The sequence below is a fragment of the Telmatherina bonti genome (assembly GCF_933228915.1).
Source record: "Telmatherina bonti genome assembly, chromosome: 10".
Classification (NCBI taxonomy): domain Eukaryota; kingdom Metazoa; phylum Chordata; class Actinopteri; order Atheriniformes; family Telmatherinidae; genus Telmatherina; species Telmatherina bonti.
This window is the reverse complement of record NC_136628.1, coordinates 4,594,314-4,614,036: the sequence shown is the minus strand read 5'-3', so window position 1 is coordinate 4,614,036 and position 19,723 is coordinate 4,594,314. Positions and strand designations below refer to the sequence as shown.

At 48.3% G+C, this 19,723-nt stretch overlaps 1 protein-coding gene across 1 annotated transcript in view; it reads left to right on the top strand.

Moving 5' to 3' along the window:
* Positions 1-19,723, top strand: part of ncam1a (neural cell adhesion molecule 1a) — a gene marked incomplete at its 3' end in the record, with an annotated part of 306,826 nt that overhangs the window by 219,211 nt on the left and 67,892 nt on the right. Inside the window, 2 exon segments of the mRNA XM_079248256.1 lie at positions 9,215-9,244; positions 18,961-19,111. Coding sequence (XP_079104382.1) covers positions 9,215-9,244; positions 18,961-19,111 — 181 coding nt within the window.

The window sequence follows — 19,723 nt, the reverse complement described above, 5'->3', positions numbered from 1 at the left end:
ACGTTCCTGCAGAAGGAACAAGAGAAGCAGACGTTCCTGCAGAAGGAACAAGAGAAGCAGACGTTCCTGCAGAAGGAACAAGAGAAGCAGACGTTCCTGCAGAAGGAACAAGAGAAGCAGGCGTTCCTGCAGAAGGAACAAGAGAAGCAGGCGTTCCTGCAGAAGGAACAAGAGAAGCAGACGTTCCTGCAGAAGGAACAAGAGAAGCAGACGTTCCTGCAGAAGGAACAAGAGAAGCAGGCGTTCCTGCAGAAGGAACAAGAGAAGCAGACGTTCCTGCAGAAGGAACAAGAGAAGCAGACGTTCCTGCAGAAGGAACAAGAGAAGCAGACGTTCCTGCAGAAGGAACAAGAGAAGCAGACGTTCCTGCAGAAGGAATAAGAGAAGCAGACGTTCCTGCAGAAGGAACAAGAGAAGCAGACGTTCCTGCAGAAGGAACAAGAGAAGCAGACGTTCCTGCAGAAGGAACAAGAGAAGCAGACGTTCCTGCAGAAGGAACAAGAGAAGCAGACGTTCCTGCAGAAGGAACAAGAGAAGCAGACGTTCCTGCAGAATGAACAAGAGAAGCAGGCGTTCCTGCAGAAGGAACAAGAGAAGCAGGCGTTCCTGCAGAAGGAACAAGAGAAGCAGGCGTTCCTGCAGAAGGAACAAGAGAAGCAGGCGTTCCTGCAGAAGGAACAAGAGAAGCAGGCGTTCCTGCAGAAGGAACAAGAGAAGCAGACGTTCCTGCAGAAGGAACAAGAGAAGCAGACGTTCCTGCAGAAGGAACAAGAGAAGCAGACGTTCCTGCAGAAGGAACAAGAGAAGCAGGCGTTCCTGCAGAAGGAACAAGAGAAGCAGGCGTTCCTGCAGAAGGAACAAGAGAAGCAGACGTTCCTGCAGAAGGAACAAGAGAAGCAGACGTTCCTGCAGAAGGAACAAGAGAAGCAGACGTTCCTGCAGAAGGAACAAGAGAAGCAGACGTTCCTGCAGAAGGAACAAGAGAAGCAGACGTTCCTGCAGAAGGAACAAGAGAAGCAGACGTTCCTGCAGAAGGAACAAGAGAAGCAGACGTTCCTGCAGAAGGAACAAGAGAAGCAGACGTTCCTGCAGAAGGAACAAGAGAAGCAGACGTTCCTGCAGAAGGAACAAGAGAAGCAGGCGTTCCTGCAGAAGGAACAAGAGAAGCAGACGTTCCTGCAGAAGGAACAAGAGAAGCAGACGTTCCTGCAGAAGGAACAAGAGAAGCAGACGTTCCTGCAGAAGGAACAAGAGAAGCAGACGTTCCTGCAGAAGGAACAAGAGAAGCAGACGTTCCTGCAGAAGGAACAAGAGAAGCAGACGTTCCTGCAGAAGGAACAAGAGAAGCAGACGTTCCTGCAGAAGGAACAAGAGAAGCAGACGTTCCTGCAGAAGGAACAAGAGAAGCAGACGTTCCTGCAGAAGGAACAAGAGAAGCAGGCGTTCCTGCAGAAGGAACAAGAGAAGCAGACGTTCCTGCAGAAGGAACAAGAGAAGCAGACGTTCCTGCAGAAGGAACAAGAGAAGCAGGCGTTCCTGCAGAAGGAACAAGAGAAGCAGACGTTCCTGCAGAAGGAACAAGAGAAGCAGACGTTCCTGCAGAAGGAATAAGAGAAGCAGGCGTTCCTGCAGAAGGAACAAGAGAAGCAGACGTTCCTGCAGAAGGAACAAGAGAAGCAGACGTTCCTGCAGAAGGAACAAGAGAAGCAGACGTTCCTGCAGAAGGAACAAGAGAAGCAGACGTTCCTGCAGAAGGAACAAGAGAAGCAGACGTTCCTGCAGAAGGAACAAGAGAAGCAGACGTTCCTGCAGAAGGAATAAGAGAAGCAGACGTTCCTGCAGAAGGAACAAGAGAAGCAGGCGTTCCTGCAGAAGGAACAAGAGAAGCAGACGTTCCTGCAGAAGGAACAAGAGAAGCAGGCGTTCCTGCAGAATGAACAAGAGAAGCAGGCGTTCCTGCAGAATGAACAAGAGAAGCAGACGTTCCTGCAGAAGGAATAAGAGAAGCAGACGTTCCTGCAGAAGGAACAAGAGAAGCAGGCGTTCCTGCAGAAGGAACAAGAGAAGCAGGCGTTCCTGCAGAAGGAACAAGAGAAGCAGACGTTCCTGCAGAAGGAACAAGAGAAGCAGACGTTCCTGCAGAAGGAACAAGAGAAGCAGACGTTCCTGCAGAAGGAACAAGAGAAGCAGACGTTCCTGCAGAAGGAACAAGAGAAGCAGACGTTCCTGCAGAAGGAACAAGAGAAGCAGGCGTTCCTGCAGAAGGAACAAGAGAAGCAGGCGTTCCTGCAGAAGGAACAAGAGAAGCAGGCGTTCCTGCAGAAGGAACAAGAGAAGCAGACGTTCCTGCAGAAGGAACAAGAGAAGCAGACGTTCCTGCAGAAGGAACAAGAGAAGCAGGCGTTCCTGCAGAAGGAACAAGAGAAGCAGACGTTCCTGCAGAAGGAACAAGAGAAGCAGGCGTTCCTGCAGAAGGAACAAGAGAAGCAGACGTTCCTGCAGAAGGAACAAGAGAAGCAGACGTTCCTGCAGAAGGAATAAGAGAAGCAGGCGTTCCTGCAGAAGGAACAAGAGAAGCAGACGTTCCTGCAGAAGGAACAAGAGAAGCAGGCGTTCCTGCAGAAGGAACAAGAGAAGCAGACGTTCCTGCAGAAGGAACAAGAGAAGCAGACGTTCCTGCAGAAGGAACAAGAGAAGCAGACGTTCCTGCAGAAGGAACAAGAGAAGCAGACGTTCCTGCAGAAGGAACAAGAGAAGCAGACGTTCCTGCAGAAGGAACAAGAGAAGCAGACGTTCCTGCAGAAGGAACAAGAGAAGCAGACGTTCCTGCAGGAGGAACAAGAGAAGCAGACGTTCCTGCAGGAGGAACAAGAGAAGCAGGCGTTCCTGCAGAAGGAACAAGAGAAGCAGACGTTCCTGCAGAAGGAACAAGAGAAGCAGACGTTCCTGCAGAAGGAACAAGAGAAGCAGGCGTTCCTGCAGAAGGAACAAGAGAAGCAGGCGTTCCTGCAGAAGGAACAAGAGAAGCAGACGTTCCTGCAGAAGGAACAAGAGAAGCAGACGTTCCTGCAGAAGGAACAAGAGAAGCAGGCGTTCCTGCAGAAGGAACAAGAGAAGCAGGCGTTCCTGCAGAAGGAACAAGAGAAGCAGGCGTTCCTGCAGAAGGAACAAGAGAAGCAGACGTTCCTGCAGAAGGAACAAGAGAAGCAGACGTTCCTGCAGAAGGAACAAGAGAAGCAGGCGTTCCTGCAGAAGGAACAAGAGAAGCAGGCGTTCCTGCAGAAGGAACAAGAGAAGCAGACGTTCCTGCAGAAGGAACAAGAGAAGCAGGCGTTCCTGCAGAAGGAACAAGAGAAGCAGACGTTCCTGCAGAAGGAACAAGAGAAGCAGACGTTCCTGCAGAAGGAACAAGAGAAGCAGACGTTCCTGCAGAATGAACAAGAGAAGCAGACGTTCCTGCAGAAGGAACAAGAGAAGCAGACGTTCCTGCAGAAGGAACAAGAGAAGCAGACGTTCCTGCAGAAGGAACAAGAGAAGCAGACGTTCCTGCAGAAGGAACAAGAGAAGCAGACGTTCCTGCAGAAGGAACAAGAGAAGCAGACGTTCCTGCAGAAGGAACAAGAGAAGCAGACGTTCCTGCAGAAGGAACAAGAGAAGCAGACGTTCCTGCAGAAGGAACAAGAGAAGCAGACGTTCCTGCAGAAGGAACAAGAGAAGCAGACGTTCCTGCAGAAGGAACAAGAGAAGCAGACGTTCCTGCAGAAGGAACAAGAGAAGCAGACGTTCCTGCAGAAGGAACAAGAGAAGCAGGCGTTCCTGCAGAAGGAACAAGAGAAGCAGGCGTTCCTGCAGAAGGAACAAGAGAAGCAGGCGTTCCTGCAGAAGGAATAAGAGAAGCAGACGTTCCTGCAGAAGGAACAAGAGAAGCAGACGTTCCTGCAGAAGGAATAAGAGAAGCAGGCGTTCCTGCAGAAGGAACAAGAGAAGCAGACGTTCCTGCAGAAGGAACAAGAGAAGCAGGCGTTCCTGCAGAAGGAACAAGAGAAGCAGACGTTCCTGCAGAAGGAACAAGAGAAGCAGACGTTCCTGCAGAAGGAACAAGAGAAGCAGACGTTCCTGCAGAAGGAACAAGAGAAGCAGACGTTCCTGCAGAAGGAACAAGAGAAGCAGGCGTTCCTGCAGAAGGAACAAGAGAAGCAGGCGTTCCTGCAGAAGGAACAAGAGAAGCAGGCGTTCCTGCAGAAGGAATAAGAGAAGCAGACGTTCCTGCAGAAGGAACAAGAGAAGCAGACGTTCCTGCAGAAGGAATAAGAGAAGCAGGCGTTCCTGCAGAAGGAACAAGAGAAGCAGACGTTCCTGCAGAAGGAACAAGAGAAGCAGGCGTTCCTGCAGAAGGAACAAGAGAAGCAGACGTTCCTGCAGAAGGAACAAGAGAAGCAGACGTTCCTGCAGAAGGAACAAGAGAAGCAGACGTTCCTGCAGAAGGAACAAGAGAAGCAGACGTTCCTGCAGAAGGAACAAGAGAAGCAGACGTTCCTGCAGAAGGAACAAGAGAAGCAGACGTTCCTGCAGAAGGAACAAGAGAAGCAGACGTTCCTGCAGGAGGAACAAGAGAAGCAGACGTTCCTGCAGGAGGAACAAGAGAAGCAGGCGTTCCTGCAGAAGGAACAAGAGAAGCAGACGTTCCTGCAGAAGGAACAAGAGAAGCAGACGTTCCTGCAGAAGGAACAAGAGAAGCAGGCGTTCCTGCAGAAGGAACAAGAGAAGCAGGCGTTCCTGCAGAAGGAACAAGAGAAGCAGACGTTCCTGCAGAAGGAACAAGAGAAGCAGACGTTCCTGCAGAAGGAACAAGAGAAGCAGGCGTTCCTGCAGAAGGAACAAGAGAAGCAGGCGTTCCTGCAGAAGGAACAAGAGAAGCAGGCGTTCCTGCAGAAGGAACAAGAGAAGCAGACGTTCCTGCAGAAGGAACAAGAGAAGCAGACGTTCCTGCAGAAGGAACAAGAGAAGCAGGCGTTCCTGCAGAAGGAACAAGAGAAGCAGGCGTTCCTGCAGAAGGAACAAGAGAAGCAGACGTTCCTGCAGAAGGAACAAGAGAAGCAGGCGTTCCTGCAGAAGGAACAAGAGAAGCAGACGTTCCTGCAGAAGGAACAAGAGAAGCAGACGTTCCTGCAGAAGGAACAAGAGAAGCAGACGTTCCTGCAGAATGAACAAGAGAAGCAGACGTTCCTGCAGAAGGAACAAGAGAAGCAGACGTTCCTGCAGAAGGAACAAGAGAAGCAGACGTTCCTGCAGAAGGAACAAGAGAAGCAGACGTTCCTGCAGAAGGAACAAGAGAAGCAGACGTTCCTGCAGAAGGAACAAGAGAAGCAGACGTTCCTGCAGAAGGAACAAGAGAAGCAGACGTTCCTGCAGAAGGAACAAGAGAAGCAGACGTTCCTGCAGAAGGAACAAGAGAAGCAGACGTTCCTGCAGAAGGAACAAGAGAAGCAGACGTTCCTGCAGAAGGAACAAGAGAAGCAGACGTTCCTGCAGAAGGAACAAGAGAAGCAGACGTTCCTGCAGAAGGAACAAGAGAAGCAGGCGTTCCTGCAGAAGGAACAAGAGAAGCAGGCGTTCCTGCAGAAGGAACAAGAGAAGCAGGCGTTCCTGCAGAAGGAACAAGAGAAGCAGACGTTCCTGCAGAAGGAACAAGAGAAGCAGGCGTTCCTGCAGAAGGAACAAGAGAAGCAGACGTTCCTGCAGAAGGAACAAGAGAAGCAGACGTTCCTGCAGAAGGAACAAGAGAAGCAGGCGTTCCTGCAGAAGGAACAAGAGAAGCAGACGTTCCTGCAGAAGGAACAAGAGAAGCAGACGTTCCTGCAGAAGGAACAAGAGAAGCAGACGTTCCTGCAGAAGGAACAAGAGAAGCAGACGTTCCTGCAGAAGGAACAAGAGAAGCAGACGTTCCTGCAGAAGGAACAAGAGAAGCAGACGTTCCTGCAGAAGGAACAAGAGAAGCAGACGTTCCTGCAGGAGGAACAAGAGAAGCAGACGTTCCTGCAGGAGGAACAAGAGAAGCAGACGTTCCTGCAGAAGGAACAAGAGAAGCAGGCGTTCCTGCAGAAGGAACAAGAGAAGCAGACGTTCCTGCAGAATGAACAAGAGAAGCAGACGTTCCTGCAGAAGGAACAAGAGAAGCAGACGTTCCTGCAGAAGGAACAAGAGAAGCAGACGTTCCTGCAGAAGGAACAAGAGAAGCAGACGTTCCTGCAGAATGAACAAGAGAAGCAGGCGTTCCTGCAGAAGGAACAAGAGAAGCAGACGTTCCTGCAGAAGGAACAAGAGAAGCAGACGTTCCTGCAGAAGGAACAAGAGAAGCAGGCGTTCCTGCAGAAGGAATAAGAGAAGCAGACGTTCCTGCAGAAGGAACAAGAGAAGCAGACGTTCCTGCAGAAGGAACAAGAGAAGCAGACGTTCCTGCAGAAGGAACAAGAGAAGCAGGCGTTCCTGCAGAAGGAATAAGAGAAGCAGACGTTCCTGCAGAAGGAACAAGAGAAGCAGGCGTTCCTGCAGAAGGAACAAGAGAAGCAGACGTTCCTGCAGAAGGAACAAGAGAAGCAGACGTTCCTGCAGAAGGAACAAGAGAAGCAGACGTTCCTGCAGAAGGAACAAGAGAAGCAGACGTTCCTGCAGAAGGAATAAGAGAAGCAGGCGTTCCTGCAGAAGGAATAAGAGAAGCAGACGTTCCTGCAGAAGGAACAAGAGAAGCAGACGTTCCTGCATGTTGAGTCATAACTGCATTAATGGGGTTTGGCAGGAACATCCGTCAGCGTTTGTCTGGGAAAGCAGCGCCTTGATAAACTGGATTAATGCTGAGCTTAGCACAACGAGCTTGTAGAGGTGAGGATGTGTCACATTGGACAGTTTCATAACCACATGGAATCTTTAGGAGCAACAGGATATCATGCCCATCAGGTCACTGATGAAAAGTCTGCGTTGTTTTCACCACATCCTCCAACTGAAACACCTAAATGTGACTCAAAAAGCATCGTGTAACGTCTGACAAACGCAGCCATGAAGTCTGGCGGTCAGCGTGTTTCCGTCACGCGGAGCTGGAAGGCGATGCATGAGGCCTGCTTCCTGTACGAAGCGGCGTGTCTCGGGGTTCTCTGGTCAGCCCAGACCATGGCCATCGTCAGCTCAGCGCTTCGGACACGCTCATGTTGAACATATGAAGTTGACATTTATTCCTGACAGACTGAAGATCAGCGCCGCCGCCGCAGGAAGGACGACAAACAACAATGAATCAGCTGATCATTCTCTCAGGAACGGGCAGTGAAGATGACGAAGGAGTGGACCCAAACGCAGAGATGAGGGGAACAGGGATGTCGATTCTAGTGGATTTATTATAACAAAGGACACTCAAGGGACTAACTACAACAAAATGATCCAGCAAACAAGGAATGAAACTGAGGAGTATAAATACACAGAACAAAACGAGACACAGGTGAAACAAATTAACTAAATGAACCCAGGTGAACTCAATAACAGGAAATCAATGAAGCTAAACAAGAACCAAGGGAACTAAACAGGAAAAACTACAAAATAAAACAGGAAGCCCAAAAACAAAGCACCGAAAAACCCAAATCATGACACAGTATCACTTCCGCATCGTTAAAGTATGACCAGATCTGTTGAAAACCGTCTTAATTCTATCAGAAGCATCACTGGCTGCTTGAAATGATCTTTGCACCAAATAGAAACCAAACCTGAAGGAGAGTGAAGCCAGACGGAGGATCTATTGAGACATCTGAGTTCATTTTCTGCCTCCAGAGTCTCATAAAAGGCGGCACTTTCCCGACATTTTACCATGCAGGGATGAAAATTAACATTCAGACATCCTTACATGCAGTCTGGTAAACACACACACACACACACACACACATTGCAGAAGAATGCAAGAGACCCTGTAACCACCTTCGGCTACCGGATGCGACGTGGCGGTGCCGCATGGCAGCAACGTAACTCGTTCTGAGCGACGAGACGCTTTCATTTGGATTTCTTTGGGATGTGACTTCGGTAAAACACGGATTTATATTATTTAGTTACTGTGCCTTTAAGATGAAGATCAAAGAGCTCAGAGACTCCTCATCCATGTCTCCCATGTGGTTCAGAGGTTTTATCTGGAGGGTTGATCGGGACCTGGATCCAAGTTGCTGTCCAGCATCGGTTGTCGTGGCAACACAAAGTCAGGCGTGAGCCCAGTAATCCTGGGCTGAACCTGAACTTACCTCATACCGCTACTTCTGATGGACTACAGATCCCTGCTTGGGACAAAAGTCCCACCTTTGGTTCCTGCGATTTATCTGATTATTGAACAGATTTAATTGGAAGTAACAGGATTAATGATCATGTGAAACAGTTTAAATGATTTTTTTTTTACTTACTAACAAGTGATTGAATTAAGTTTATCCAAGTTTAGTTTGTAATTACAAAAATAATTTAGTTTATTTCAAATAACGAATCTGAATCATTTCTGAAAAGTCGCCTCAGAAGATTCAACTTGTTTCTAACGAGAGAGTTTGTTTATGGAAAAGCAACTTATGTTCCTTTTGCTTGGTAAAATCGCATGAAAATAAACTTCCACACCTCAACAGCTTCTCTCCTTTAACCTCCCCGTTCCGACACAACGTTCCAGCCGCGCGCTCTCATGGCCGACATGAGACAGGAAGTAAAGGAAGTTGCCATAGCAACCGTCACACGAGGTTCCGCTCCAGCTGAACAGGAATTTTCCATGAATCTCTGATAAACCATCTGAGGACGTCTGACGGCTGAGTTTGCATAAATAAATAATCCATTAAAGTTAGTTTTACTGTAGTATTGATCTGAAATGAATTAAATCAACAACAGTCAATTTGATCATGAACCAGAGGATTCATGTAAAAACTTCTCTGATATTTTGTATTTATAGAGTTTTTGTTTTTGTTCTTCTTCTGGGGTTTTGTTGGATCCAGAGATTTTTAATTGCTATGACAACGAGCAACGTAGCAGGATGGTGTTTTCTGTGTTGGTAAATCCCAGAAATGTTCAAGCCGCTGGATTTCATGTGAAACCGGTGTGAAAACCTTTTCGTCTCCTGAAGGTTACTCAGGACTCGCGTGGATCTTCTGCAAGCTGTCTTGTCTCCACGGTATCCATGTTTGTCTCTGCTTCCTCTTCTCTGTCCTCTCTCTAGGCTTCTTGGACGCGACCAGACAAATACGAGGTATGGATATCATAGCCTGACTCCAGGTTTAACGGCCCACTTACAGTCTAGACCTCCTTTTTTCCTGCAGAGCAGAAGTGTTGCAGTGATGTAGCACACACCCTGTTTTAGCCGTGCACTAGACGTGTAGGCCATTAGACCCGTAGTACAGTTCATTTAGTCCACTTAGTTCCAGCACACATTCAGACTTGGCCTGTTGACTTGCCTCTGCTTGCTGTTGTCCACGAGATGCAGCGATAGCCACAGTTTCTGTTATTTCCTGCTGCGTGGTCTGGTTGGGGGGGGGGGGGGGGCTTCTCACATCAGCAACTCTTCAGCACACAGAAACATGATCTGCTCTGCCGGGAGTCGCCCATGGTTCTAACTCCCACACATCCTAACAAGGTGCTTTTTGGACGGTGCGCTGTGTGTCAGGGGCCGGGAACCTGCACGGCCTTTCCTTCAACCACACTCCAGGAGCTGACTTTCACTCACGCTGCCGCTCTCTTGTGCTGTCATCTTCCTGGTTCAGTTCACCCAAAACGGCCAAAAAAAGGGTTTTTTCTCTTGTTTCTGGTATATTAGTTTTGGTTTGCCTGTCCAGGTTTTGGGGATTTCTCCCGCATACGCTGGAGAAGATGGAACTCAGTCAGGGTGCAGGATTCAGAGACATCTCCTAGTTTTGTGAGGAGCCAAACCCAAGAATTCAGACGGGGAGGAGGAGGAGTAAATTAGAAATCCAAAAGCACTTGAGGTTTGGTTGGAAGGACACGTGCATTCTCCCGGCCCCTCGCAGAACAACTGCATCAACAGAAGCTGACGCACTCTAACACGCTAACTTTCCTCACCATGCACTGTCACACGCACACATGACGAGGACGGAACGAAGAATTAACTTTCATCACTAAGCCATCCATCCATCCATCCATCTTCTGCCGCTTATCCGGGGTCGGGTTGCGGGGGCAGCAGCCTAAGCAGGGAAGCCCAGACTTCCCTCTCCAGCCACATTTGCCAACTCTGCGGGGGGATCCCGAGGCGTTCCCAGGCCAGCCGAGAGATATAATCCCTCCAGCGTGTCCTGGGTCTTCCCCGGGGTCTCCTTCCCGAGGGACGTGCCTGGAACACCTCACCAGGGAGGCGTCCAGGAGGCATCCTGACCAGATGCCCGAGCCACCTCAACTGGTTCCTCTCGATGCGAAGGAGCAGCGGCTCTACTCTGATCTCCTCCCGGATGACCGAGCTCCTCACCCTATCTCTAAGGGAGAGCCCGGCCACCCTGCGGAGGAAACTCATTTCAGCCGCCTGTATACGAGATCTCGTTCTTTCGGTCACGGCCCACAGCTCATGACCATAGGTGAGGGTAGGAACGTAGATCGACTGATAAATCGAGAGCTTCGCCTTCTGGCTCAGCTCCTTCTTCACCACGACAGACCGGCGCAGAGCCCGCATTACTGCATACGCCGCACCGATCCTCACGCTCCATCCTTCCCTCACTCGTGAACAAGACCCCGAGATATTTAAACTCCTCCACTTGAGGCAGGACCTGACTCCCGACCCGGAGAGGGCAATCCACCCTATTCCGGCTGAGGACCATGGTCTCAGATTTTGAGGTGCTGATTCTCATCCCAGCCGCTTCACACTCGGCCGCGAATCGCTCAAGCGAGAGCTGGAGATCACGACCAGATGAAGCCAACAGGACCACGTCATCCGCAAAAAGCAGGGACCCAATCCTGAGGCCACCAAGTCGGATCCCCTCAACCCCTTGGCTGCGCCTAGAAATTCTGTCCATATAAGTTATGAACAGAATCGGTGATAAAGGGCAGCCTTGGCGGAGTCCAACCCTCACCGGAAACGAATCCGACTTACTACCGGCAATGCGGACCAAGCTCTGACACCTGTCGTACAGGGACCGGATAGCTCGTACAAGGGGGTCCGGTACCCCATACTCCCGGAGTACCCCCCACAGGAGCCCCCAGGGGACACGGTCGAATGCCTTCTCCAGGTCCACAAAGCACATGTAGACTGGTTGGGCAAACTCCCATGCCCCCTCCAGGGCCTCAAAGAGGGTATAGAGCTGGTCCACTGTTCCGCGACCAGGACGAAAACCACACTGCTCCTCCTCAATCCGGGATTCGACTATCCGGCGGACCCTCCTCTCCAGGACCCCTGAATAGACCTTACCAGGGAGGCTGAGGAGTGTGATTCCCCTGTAATTGGAACACACCCTCCGGTCCCCCTTCTTAAAAAGGGGGACCACCACCCCAGTCTGCCAATCCAGCGGTACTGCCCCCGATGTCCACGCAATGCTGCAGAGGCGTGTCAGCCAGGACAGCCCCACAGCATCCAGAGCCTTAAGGAACTCCGGGCGGATCTCATCCACCCCCGGGGCCTTGCTGCCAAGGAGCTTTTTGACCACCTCAGCGACTTCAGCCCCAGAGATAGGAGAGTCCACCCCTGAGTCCACCAGCTCTGCTCCCTCATGGGAAGACGTGTTGGTAGGATTGAGGAGGTCTTCGAAGTATTCCCTCCACCGACCCACAACGTCCCGAGTTGAGGTCAGCAGCTCTCCATCTCCACTGTACACAGTATTGATGGAGCACTGCTTCCCCCTCCTGAGCCGCCGGATGGTGGACCAGAATCTCCTTGAAGCCGTCCGGAAGTCTTTCTCCATGGCCTCGCCGAACTCCTCCCATGCCCGAGTTTTTGCCTCGGCAACGGCCGAAGCCGCATGCCGCTTAGCCCGTCGGTACCCATCAGCTGCCTCCAGAGTCCCACAGGCCAAGAAGGCCCGATAGGACTCCTTCTTCAGCTTGACGGCATCCCTCACTGCTGGTGTCCACCAACGAGTCCTGGGATTACCGCCACGACAGGCACCAACGACCTTGCAGCCACAGCTCCGGCTGGCCGCCTCAGCAATAGAGGCACGGAACACAGCCCATTCGGACTCAATGTCCCCCGCCTCACTCGGGACATGTTCGAAGCTCTGCTGAAGGTGGGAGTTGAAGCTCGCTCTGACGGGGGACTCAGCCAGACGTTCCCAGCAGACCCTCACACCACGTTTGGGCCTGCCAGCTCTGACCGGCTTCCTCCCCCACCATCTGAGCCAACTCCCCACCAGGTGGTGATCAGTTGACAGCTCCGCCCCCCTCTTCACCCGAGTGTCCAAGGCATGTGGCCGTAGGTCCGATGATACGACTGCAAAGTCGATCATTGAACTGCGGCCCAGGGAATCCTGATGCCAGGTGTACATATGGACACTCTTATGCTGGAACATGGTGTTCGTTATAGACAATCCATAACGAGCACAGAAGTCCAACAACAAAACACCATTTGGGTTCAGAGGGGGGGGGACCGTGCCTCCCAATCACTCCCCTCCAGGTCTCACTGTCATTGCCCACGTGAGCATTGAAGTCCCCCAGCAGAACAATGGAGTCCCCAGAAGGAGCACCCTCCAGCACTCCCTCCAAGGACTCCGGAAAGGGTGGGTACTCTGAACTGCTGTTCGGTGCATAAGCACAGACAACAGTCAGGACCCGTCCCCCCACCCGGAGGCGGAGGGAAACTACCCTTTCATCCACCGGGGTAAACCCCAACGTGCAGGCACCAAGCTGGGGGCTGATGAGAATGCCCACACCTGCTCGGCGCCTCTCACCATGAGCAACTCCAGAGTGGAAGAAAGTCCAGCCCCTCTCGAGGGTTCTGGTTCCAGAGCCCAAGCCATGCGTCGAGGTGAGTCCAACTATATCTAGCCGGAACCGCTCAACCTCGCGCACAAGCTCAGGCTCCTTCCCCACCAGAGAGGTGACGTTCCACGTCCCTAGAGCCAGCTTCTGCAGCCGGGGATCAGACCGCCAGGGCCCCCGCCCCTTGCTGCCGCCCAGCTCACATTGCACCCGACCCCTACGGCTCCTCCCGCAGATGGTGAGCCCACGGGAGGTGGGGCCCATGTAACCCTTTCGGGCTGAGCCCGACCGGGCCCCATGGGCGAAGGCCCGGCCACCAGACGCTCGCTCTCGTACCCCGCCTCCAGGCCTGGCTCCAGAGGGGGGTCCTGGTAACCCGCGTCCGGGCAAGGGAACATTCATGCCCAGGTTGGTCGTCATCATAGGGGTCTATGAGCCGTGCTTGGTCTGGTCCCTCCCCTAGACACCTGTTTGCCATGGGTGATCCTACCAGGGGCATAAAGCCCCCGACAACATAGCTGCTAGGATCTTCGGGACACACAAACCCCTCCACCACAATAAGGTGACGGCTCAGGGAGAGGCCACTAAGCATTGGCGTGAAAACACACAGCTCCTCTGAAAAACACACATTTTGCTGCTGGTTTTAATTAGTTCACGAGCCCACAGGGCTTTGAATCACTGCTTGCTTAATTTCATGAAGGTTATGTTGATAACCGCGTGACACGAGTCAGTTCAGCATGCTGTCATCCCGCCATTGCGTCGCCTCGCGCAACAGGAAGCAGCTCCAGCGCGTGCATCATGAGATGGCTGCCTCCTGCAGATGAACTCATTTGGACTACAGAACATAAGACTGGATGAAATGTGCAGATTTTCAACCATTTTAGGTAAATTCTGGATGTTGTTTGGTTTCTGTGTTCCACAGGTGACTTATTTTTATCGCCCTGTAGATTCATGTCCCCAGTCTGCAGACGGTTTCTGAGAAAGAGAAGTGTTTCCAGTCACAACGAGGAAAACACCAGTCCTGTCTCTTCATATCAGCTGATTGCTGGTTTTATCCACCTGAATTATACGTACTGACTAGTTTTTCTGCAAACTTTTCAGACCGAAACATTTTTTTCTCCAGATCAAGTAAAAGAAAACAGATGATCAGATGAGGTAAATAAAGAAACCAGAAGAGGTTTTGGAGCCGAGGACTCTGGCTTTCGCCAACACGCAGATATTCATGTCTGTTAATGAAGAATGTGAATAAAAACATTTGGAAAGTTAAAAGTCGTCGCGTAACGTTATAAACTCTGACAGAACAGTATTTTACATGACACTGAAACTTAGCAGGCAGGTTTTCTGTCTTTTTTTTTTTTTCACAGTTTTACTAGAAATACATTTTTCAGACCTTAGTAGAGCCGGAGTTTAAAATATTAATGTCTGTGTCTGTGATGTAGTTGTCCACTAAAATCCATTTAATAAATAAAGTTGCTTTTTGAGGCAAATATAATTATGCAATTAAAACGCCATTAAGAGAGAATAATCAGTTACAAAACCTTTCATTAATAAGATCATTTACACCGCTAATATAAATACATATATAAACATATTAAAGTGAGCTCAGACTGAGACCCAGACTCTTATTGTTGAAGAGACATTGTCACCTGACTGGAATGTCCAAAGTTTTAACGTCCACCTGGGACTCTGCTTTACAGCGAAGTGTCCTCTCCCCTCATGCTTCACCAACATCAGCTTAGCAGAGATGAGCTTTCTTGACAATGACATGCACGAAGCTCATGAACACCTTGCCTTGTGTCCAGGTGTCCGATAAGCTTTCGTTCTGGAGGCGGATCTAGTTTCCTTCGCTGCTTTCAGGCTCTCATTTCTGTTGCCCTTCATTCTTATTCTTGGATGTTTTCCGGAATATCGCCAGAAGTTCCAGTGCAGACTCCGTGACGTCATCTTTGTTCCACCTGCATGTTTCTCTTTTACAACATTCACACTTTATTTGTTCTTCCCCAAAATTCTGTGTTAAATTAACTTCTTCAGGAAGTTTATTAGAACCTCGGCCAAGGAGGCCGTGTTTTACCCGCCGTTTGTCCGTTTGTGTTCCAGAAAACTCAAAAAGTTATGGACGGATCTTTGTGAAATTTTCAGGACTTGTTGGAAATGTAGTAAAGGAAGAACTGATTTATTTTGGTGGAATTTTGTAAAGGATACATGCTGCTAAACAACCCTGCCACAGTTTGCCTGCTAGAGATCTGAACTGCTGAGACTTCAGAAACAGATATTTTACAATTAATGACGGAACCAAATGAGGCAGGAAAAGTATTATCTGCTTCAGACACCTGCATATCTTTGACCTGCGTGTCTTAATTTTACCACTGAAAGCAGCAGCATAGTTAGATTTTATTACTCTGCTGAATGAACCAGGTAATCGGCATCAAACAGGTCATGTGACCTAGCTGCATCTTTACCAAGTGCTGCCAGAAAATCAGATAAAATCCGTTTCTCTCTTAACTTCAGGCAGTGACGTAGAAACGGAACAAAGAAACAAAACCTGGTTTTTATTTTCCTTTCTGGGGTTTAACTAAGCGTGTCCCTCTTTAAAACTGTCTCCTTCTAAAGTTTCTACAGTGAAAGGTTGATATTAGTGTCTCTGACCTTTTGGGAATTTTGTTTTTCAGTCATTCCCAGTCGAAGCTTTTCGTTTAGGCTGGTTCTGTTTTCTGAGAAGGTTTCTTTGGCTCCTATTTACTCTGTAAAGATGAGAGATTAACAGTAAAGAGGAAAACATCATGTGAACATGTTTAGATTCATATTAAAGACAATCTTTTAGATTTCTGCTCTGGGTATTATCTGTGTTTTTACTTTAAATGGGGACAAGAAACTCTCAGATATCATTCACTGCTTCTGACTAAGTATTCCCCCTGGAAGACAGAGCTCGGTGCCAGATTCTGGAGATACGGACTTACCAGTGTCTCCAGAACCTCATTCTGATATTTCTGTTAGTTTTGCAGCAATCACGTGCCAGTCATACATCATCACACATTTCACACACGTCATATTAACAGCCTATTGTTACTATTATCACATTAAAAGGTTTATTATCGTCTGTTCTCTTCAAGCAGCTGCTGAGTGGTTGCTATATGCTCAGTATGCCGAAGTTTTCACTTTTTTCCTCACATCAGTAAAACTCAGAGTCCTTTAAAAACGCATAACATAACTTTTTTACCTTAAAACTCTTCATCCCAGACGTGTTTGATGACACAGTGACATCTATCATGTGTATTTCTGGAGCCGCTGCTGCCCAGCAGCGTCCCGAGGCCGAGAAAGCAACACTGTACAACTTTTACATCCGGGACACGACGTGACGTTTCGCTTCACGGTGAAATAAGAAACTGGCTGTTTGAACATGCAACGTTTCTGATTCAGCACATAAACTCAGATTGTCTTCTGCTGGCTGGAGAGAGCCAACAGGTCAGGTAGGATGCAGGATGGATGCTGAATTAGTCGTCGGTAGGGGGGGTTGGCGGGGAAAGTTCTGGAGTGTGTCGTTAAGTTGTCAGAAAATGTCTGGCTGGAAAAGATCTTCAGGACATCTTCTGGTTCTGTAACACTCCCAGATATCTACAGTAAACAGCCAAGAGGAGTTTCTGCCACATCTGCATCACAATGCGCTGCAAAACATTCACTCCATGATGCTAATACAACAAAAAAGACATTATTTAGAAAACACAAGCAGTGAAGCACAGAGAAGAGCTGAATTATTAATAAAAGATGATGGCAGCTGAGAGTGAGATGCATATCCCCCGTTGGTGGGAGTTGGCCAGAGAGGAGAAAAGCTGCCACTGTACGTATAACAGCTACAGGTTTTGGACACATTTCTACTTTATTATTGATTTTACAAGGCGAAGCTCTTTCTCCTGGTGCTTGGACACTTCCAAAGTTTGCAGAATTCCAGAGTTTGCAGGAAGAATAGGAAGTTAACTGGAAATTACATGCTTCAGAAACACCCAGATGTACACCAAACATAGAGCAGGGTTGCGCTGCATCATTAATAAAGCCAGGGGAGGTGTTTGGGTGCACTCACATGCCAGGTGCATGCACACCTGTGCAGAGAGTTTTCTCTGAGGAGGGCTGAATGCATCCTCTGTGACACTAAAGATTCACTGCACAGCAGTTCCAGCAAAGCAAACTTATAAATGTGATTTACTAATGAAAACTATGTTTGTCCTGGCAGTAGCGGGGGTGTGTGGTGTGGTGCTGGCTGCAGTCTGGCTGCCTGTAAACCTGCACCCAGACTGCTGCACATCAGGGGCAGTAACAAGCACACTGCAGGAGTTCGCAGCAGTCTTTTTGTCTTTAGTTTGTTCTATGTCGTGCAGATGATGGGGAAGATCTACGAAAGGTTTGCGTGAACTAAAACGTGTCATTGCACATTCAAAAATAGACTGATTTACTAAGAGCGCACACTAAGGGTTGCATCTTTCAAAGGAGCAAAGCAGAGCATCTGCATCCAGTTAGTGCGTCCACAGCAATGAATATGCAATGCGGGGCGTTCACACACTATTCTGTGTGTTGGGAAGAGAAAATGTAAATATATTAATTTAGCAGCTGCAATGTGATCTATCAAACCCTAAATTAATGTTGCTGATAAAAAAAAACTGCATCTTTATTTAATATGTTTTAAAGGACGTGAAACTGTGTGTGTGTGTGTGTGTGTGTGTGTGTGTGTGTGTGTGTGTGTGTGTGTAATCGCACACATGGCTACATCAAACAAAGCAAGGAGATGCAGGGAACACCTTTTCTCACCCTCATAAATCATCAGGATGGATTCGGAGCCGTAAGGAGTCGTCCAAAACCTGCAATGACACAAAACTTCTGGGTCATTCCAGCATACAGTAGCTGTCGCAGCTGGGATCGTCATGGCTCTGAAGATCCTGGCAGCGGTGTGTGTGTGTGTGTGTGTGTGTGTTGCAGGTTTCCTGCACATCTGGTGACGATCATCTCACTATTTACCTCAGCATATCTGCTCTGATCTCAATTCTCTTCCAGATAATTGTTGCACGGCCGGTAACGTCTAGCCTGCAGCAGTTTGTTGTGCTGTTAATATGTTCTGTGGGAATCTTAATTTTTGTCCTGTCGGTCCAGAAGTTTTCCTGATGACCCTCTCTTCCTGTTCGCCTGCCAACCTGCCCTACATTGATAGGGGCAGACTGCATCCATCCAGGCACTGAGCCTGTGTGCAGAAATCATCTGATCATGCAGTGTAACTTTGATGCCAAAGGCATAATTACCAACGTTGTGGCAAAATATCTGGGGTCAGCGCATGATTCTTTTGTTTTAAAAAAGTCTTCTGTTCTCTGAGTTGTGAGCTGGTGAGTTTCGGACGGCTGGCTTGTAGGCGGGTCAGTTCATGAAATCCTTGGTAAAAATAAATGAGGCCTTTATTAGAAACAAGATTCAGTTCATTAATTCATGTTTTCTTTATTTGCTCGAGGTGACAGTGCAAACACCCTCTCCTGTTTTAATATGTCTAATTTCCTTTTGTTCACCTTCTAATGTCTTAACACCATCTTTTTACATACTCCCCTGTTTGCATCATTTCACAGCATTAACGTCTTTGTGTGGCCGTAAGATTTCTATGCTGTAGGTCGTGTTTTCTCTCCAAACTCGCCCTGCTGCAAACCACATCACACACACATCCCTCATTTTAACAGAATCTTTAACACATTGGCGCATGCTGCTCCTTTATACAATCACTCATAGCAAAACCCCTGCAAACCGTGGTCAACGATTCTAGATTGCACATGGAAACTACAACTGACAAATTGGGATCTAGATCTGGCCCTTGGTCCCTCCAGATGTAACCATGATCTTCTCTCCATCCAGCTGATCTTTATTGTGGTACTTTGTTACGTTGTCACACGTCTATCACACTGTCACAAGTTTTCACCCTCACTGAGGTTAGTTTAGTGTTTAGCCACTAGCTCCATGCTGCTCTGCATGTTTCTCTGTAAACGTGCTCTGTTTCTAAATGTGAATCTTTGATTTCCTTCTTCTTTGTAGAGCCTTGACAGGAATGTTGTGGTACGCAGCCATGCTCGGGTGTCCTCCCTCACCTTGAAAAACATCCAGTTCACACATGCTGGCCAGTATCTCTGCACTGCCAGCAACTCCATCGGTCAGGACACGCAGCACATGTACCTGGAAGTCCGCTGTAAGTCCCTCCACCAGCTCTGCTGCTTTATTCATTAGACATTTCTATGTTTTAGCTCAGGAAATAACATGCAAATGTTGGATTTTAGGATTTTTTTGTGAGCACATACAGAGTAAGACTGCAATAAGATGTTATCTTGTGCATTGTTTTAAACTAGCTTTTAAAATTCAAATTGTCTTGATTTGTCACGTGTACATCAGACACAGTTCAATAAGCAGTGAGATGCTTTGTGCACATTTCAGATGCATACACAGAACACAACAGACAATAAACAAAATAAAGACAAGACCAGATGTGGTCTATAATATAATATAATATAATATAATATAATATAATATAATATAATATAATATAATATAATATAATATAATATAATATAATATAATATAATATAATATAATATAATATAATATATAATGTAATATAAATATGAATATAAACATTTATTTGGATATCTCTGATATTCCATGTAATTCCACAAAAATCAGCTAACTGGAGCTAATGCATGTTTAAACCTACAGGAAACTCCTGCACTGGGTCATTTGTGGAAATCTATACCTTCATATTTATAGATGTTTGTGTAAAGGACCTGTTAGGCTCCACTAATATTGC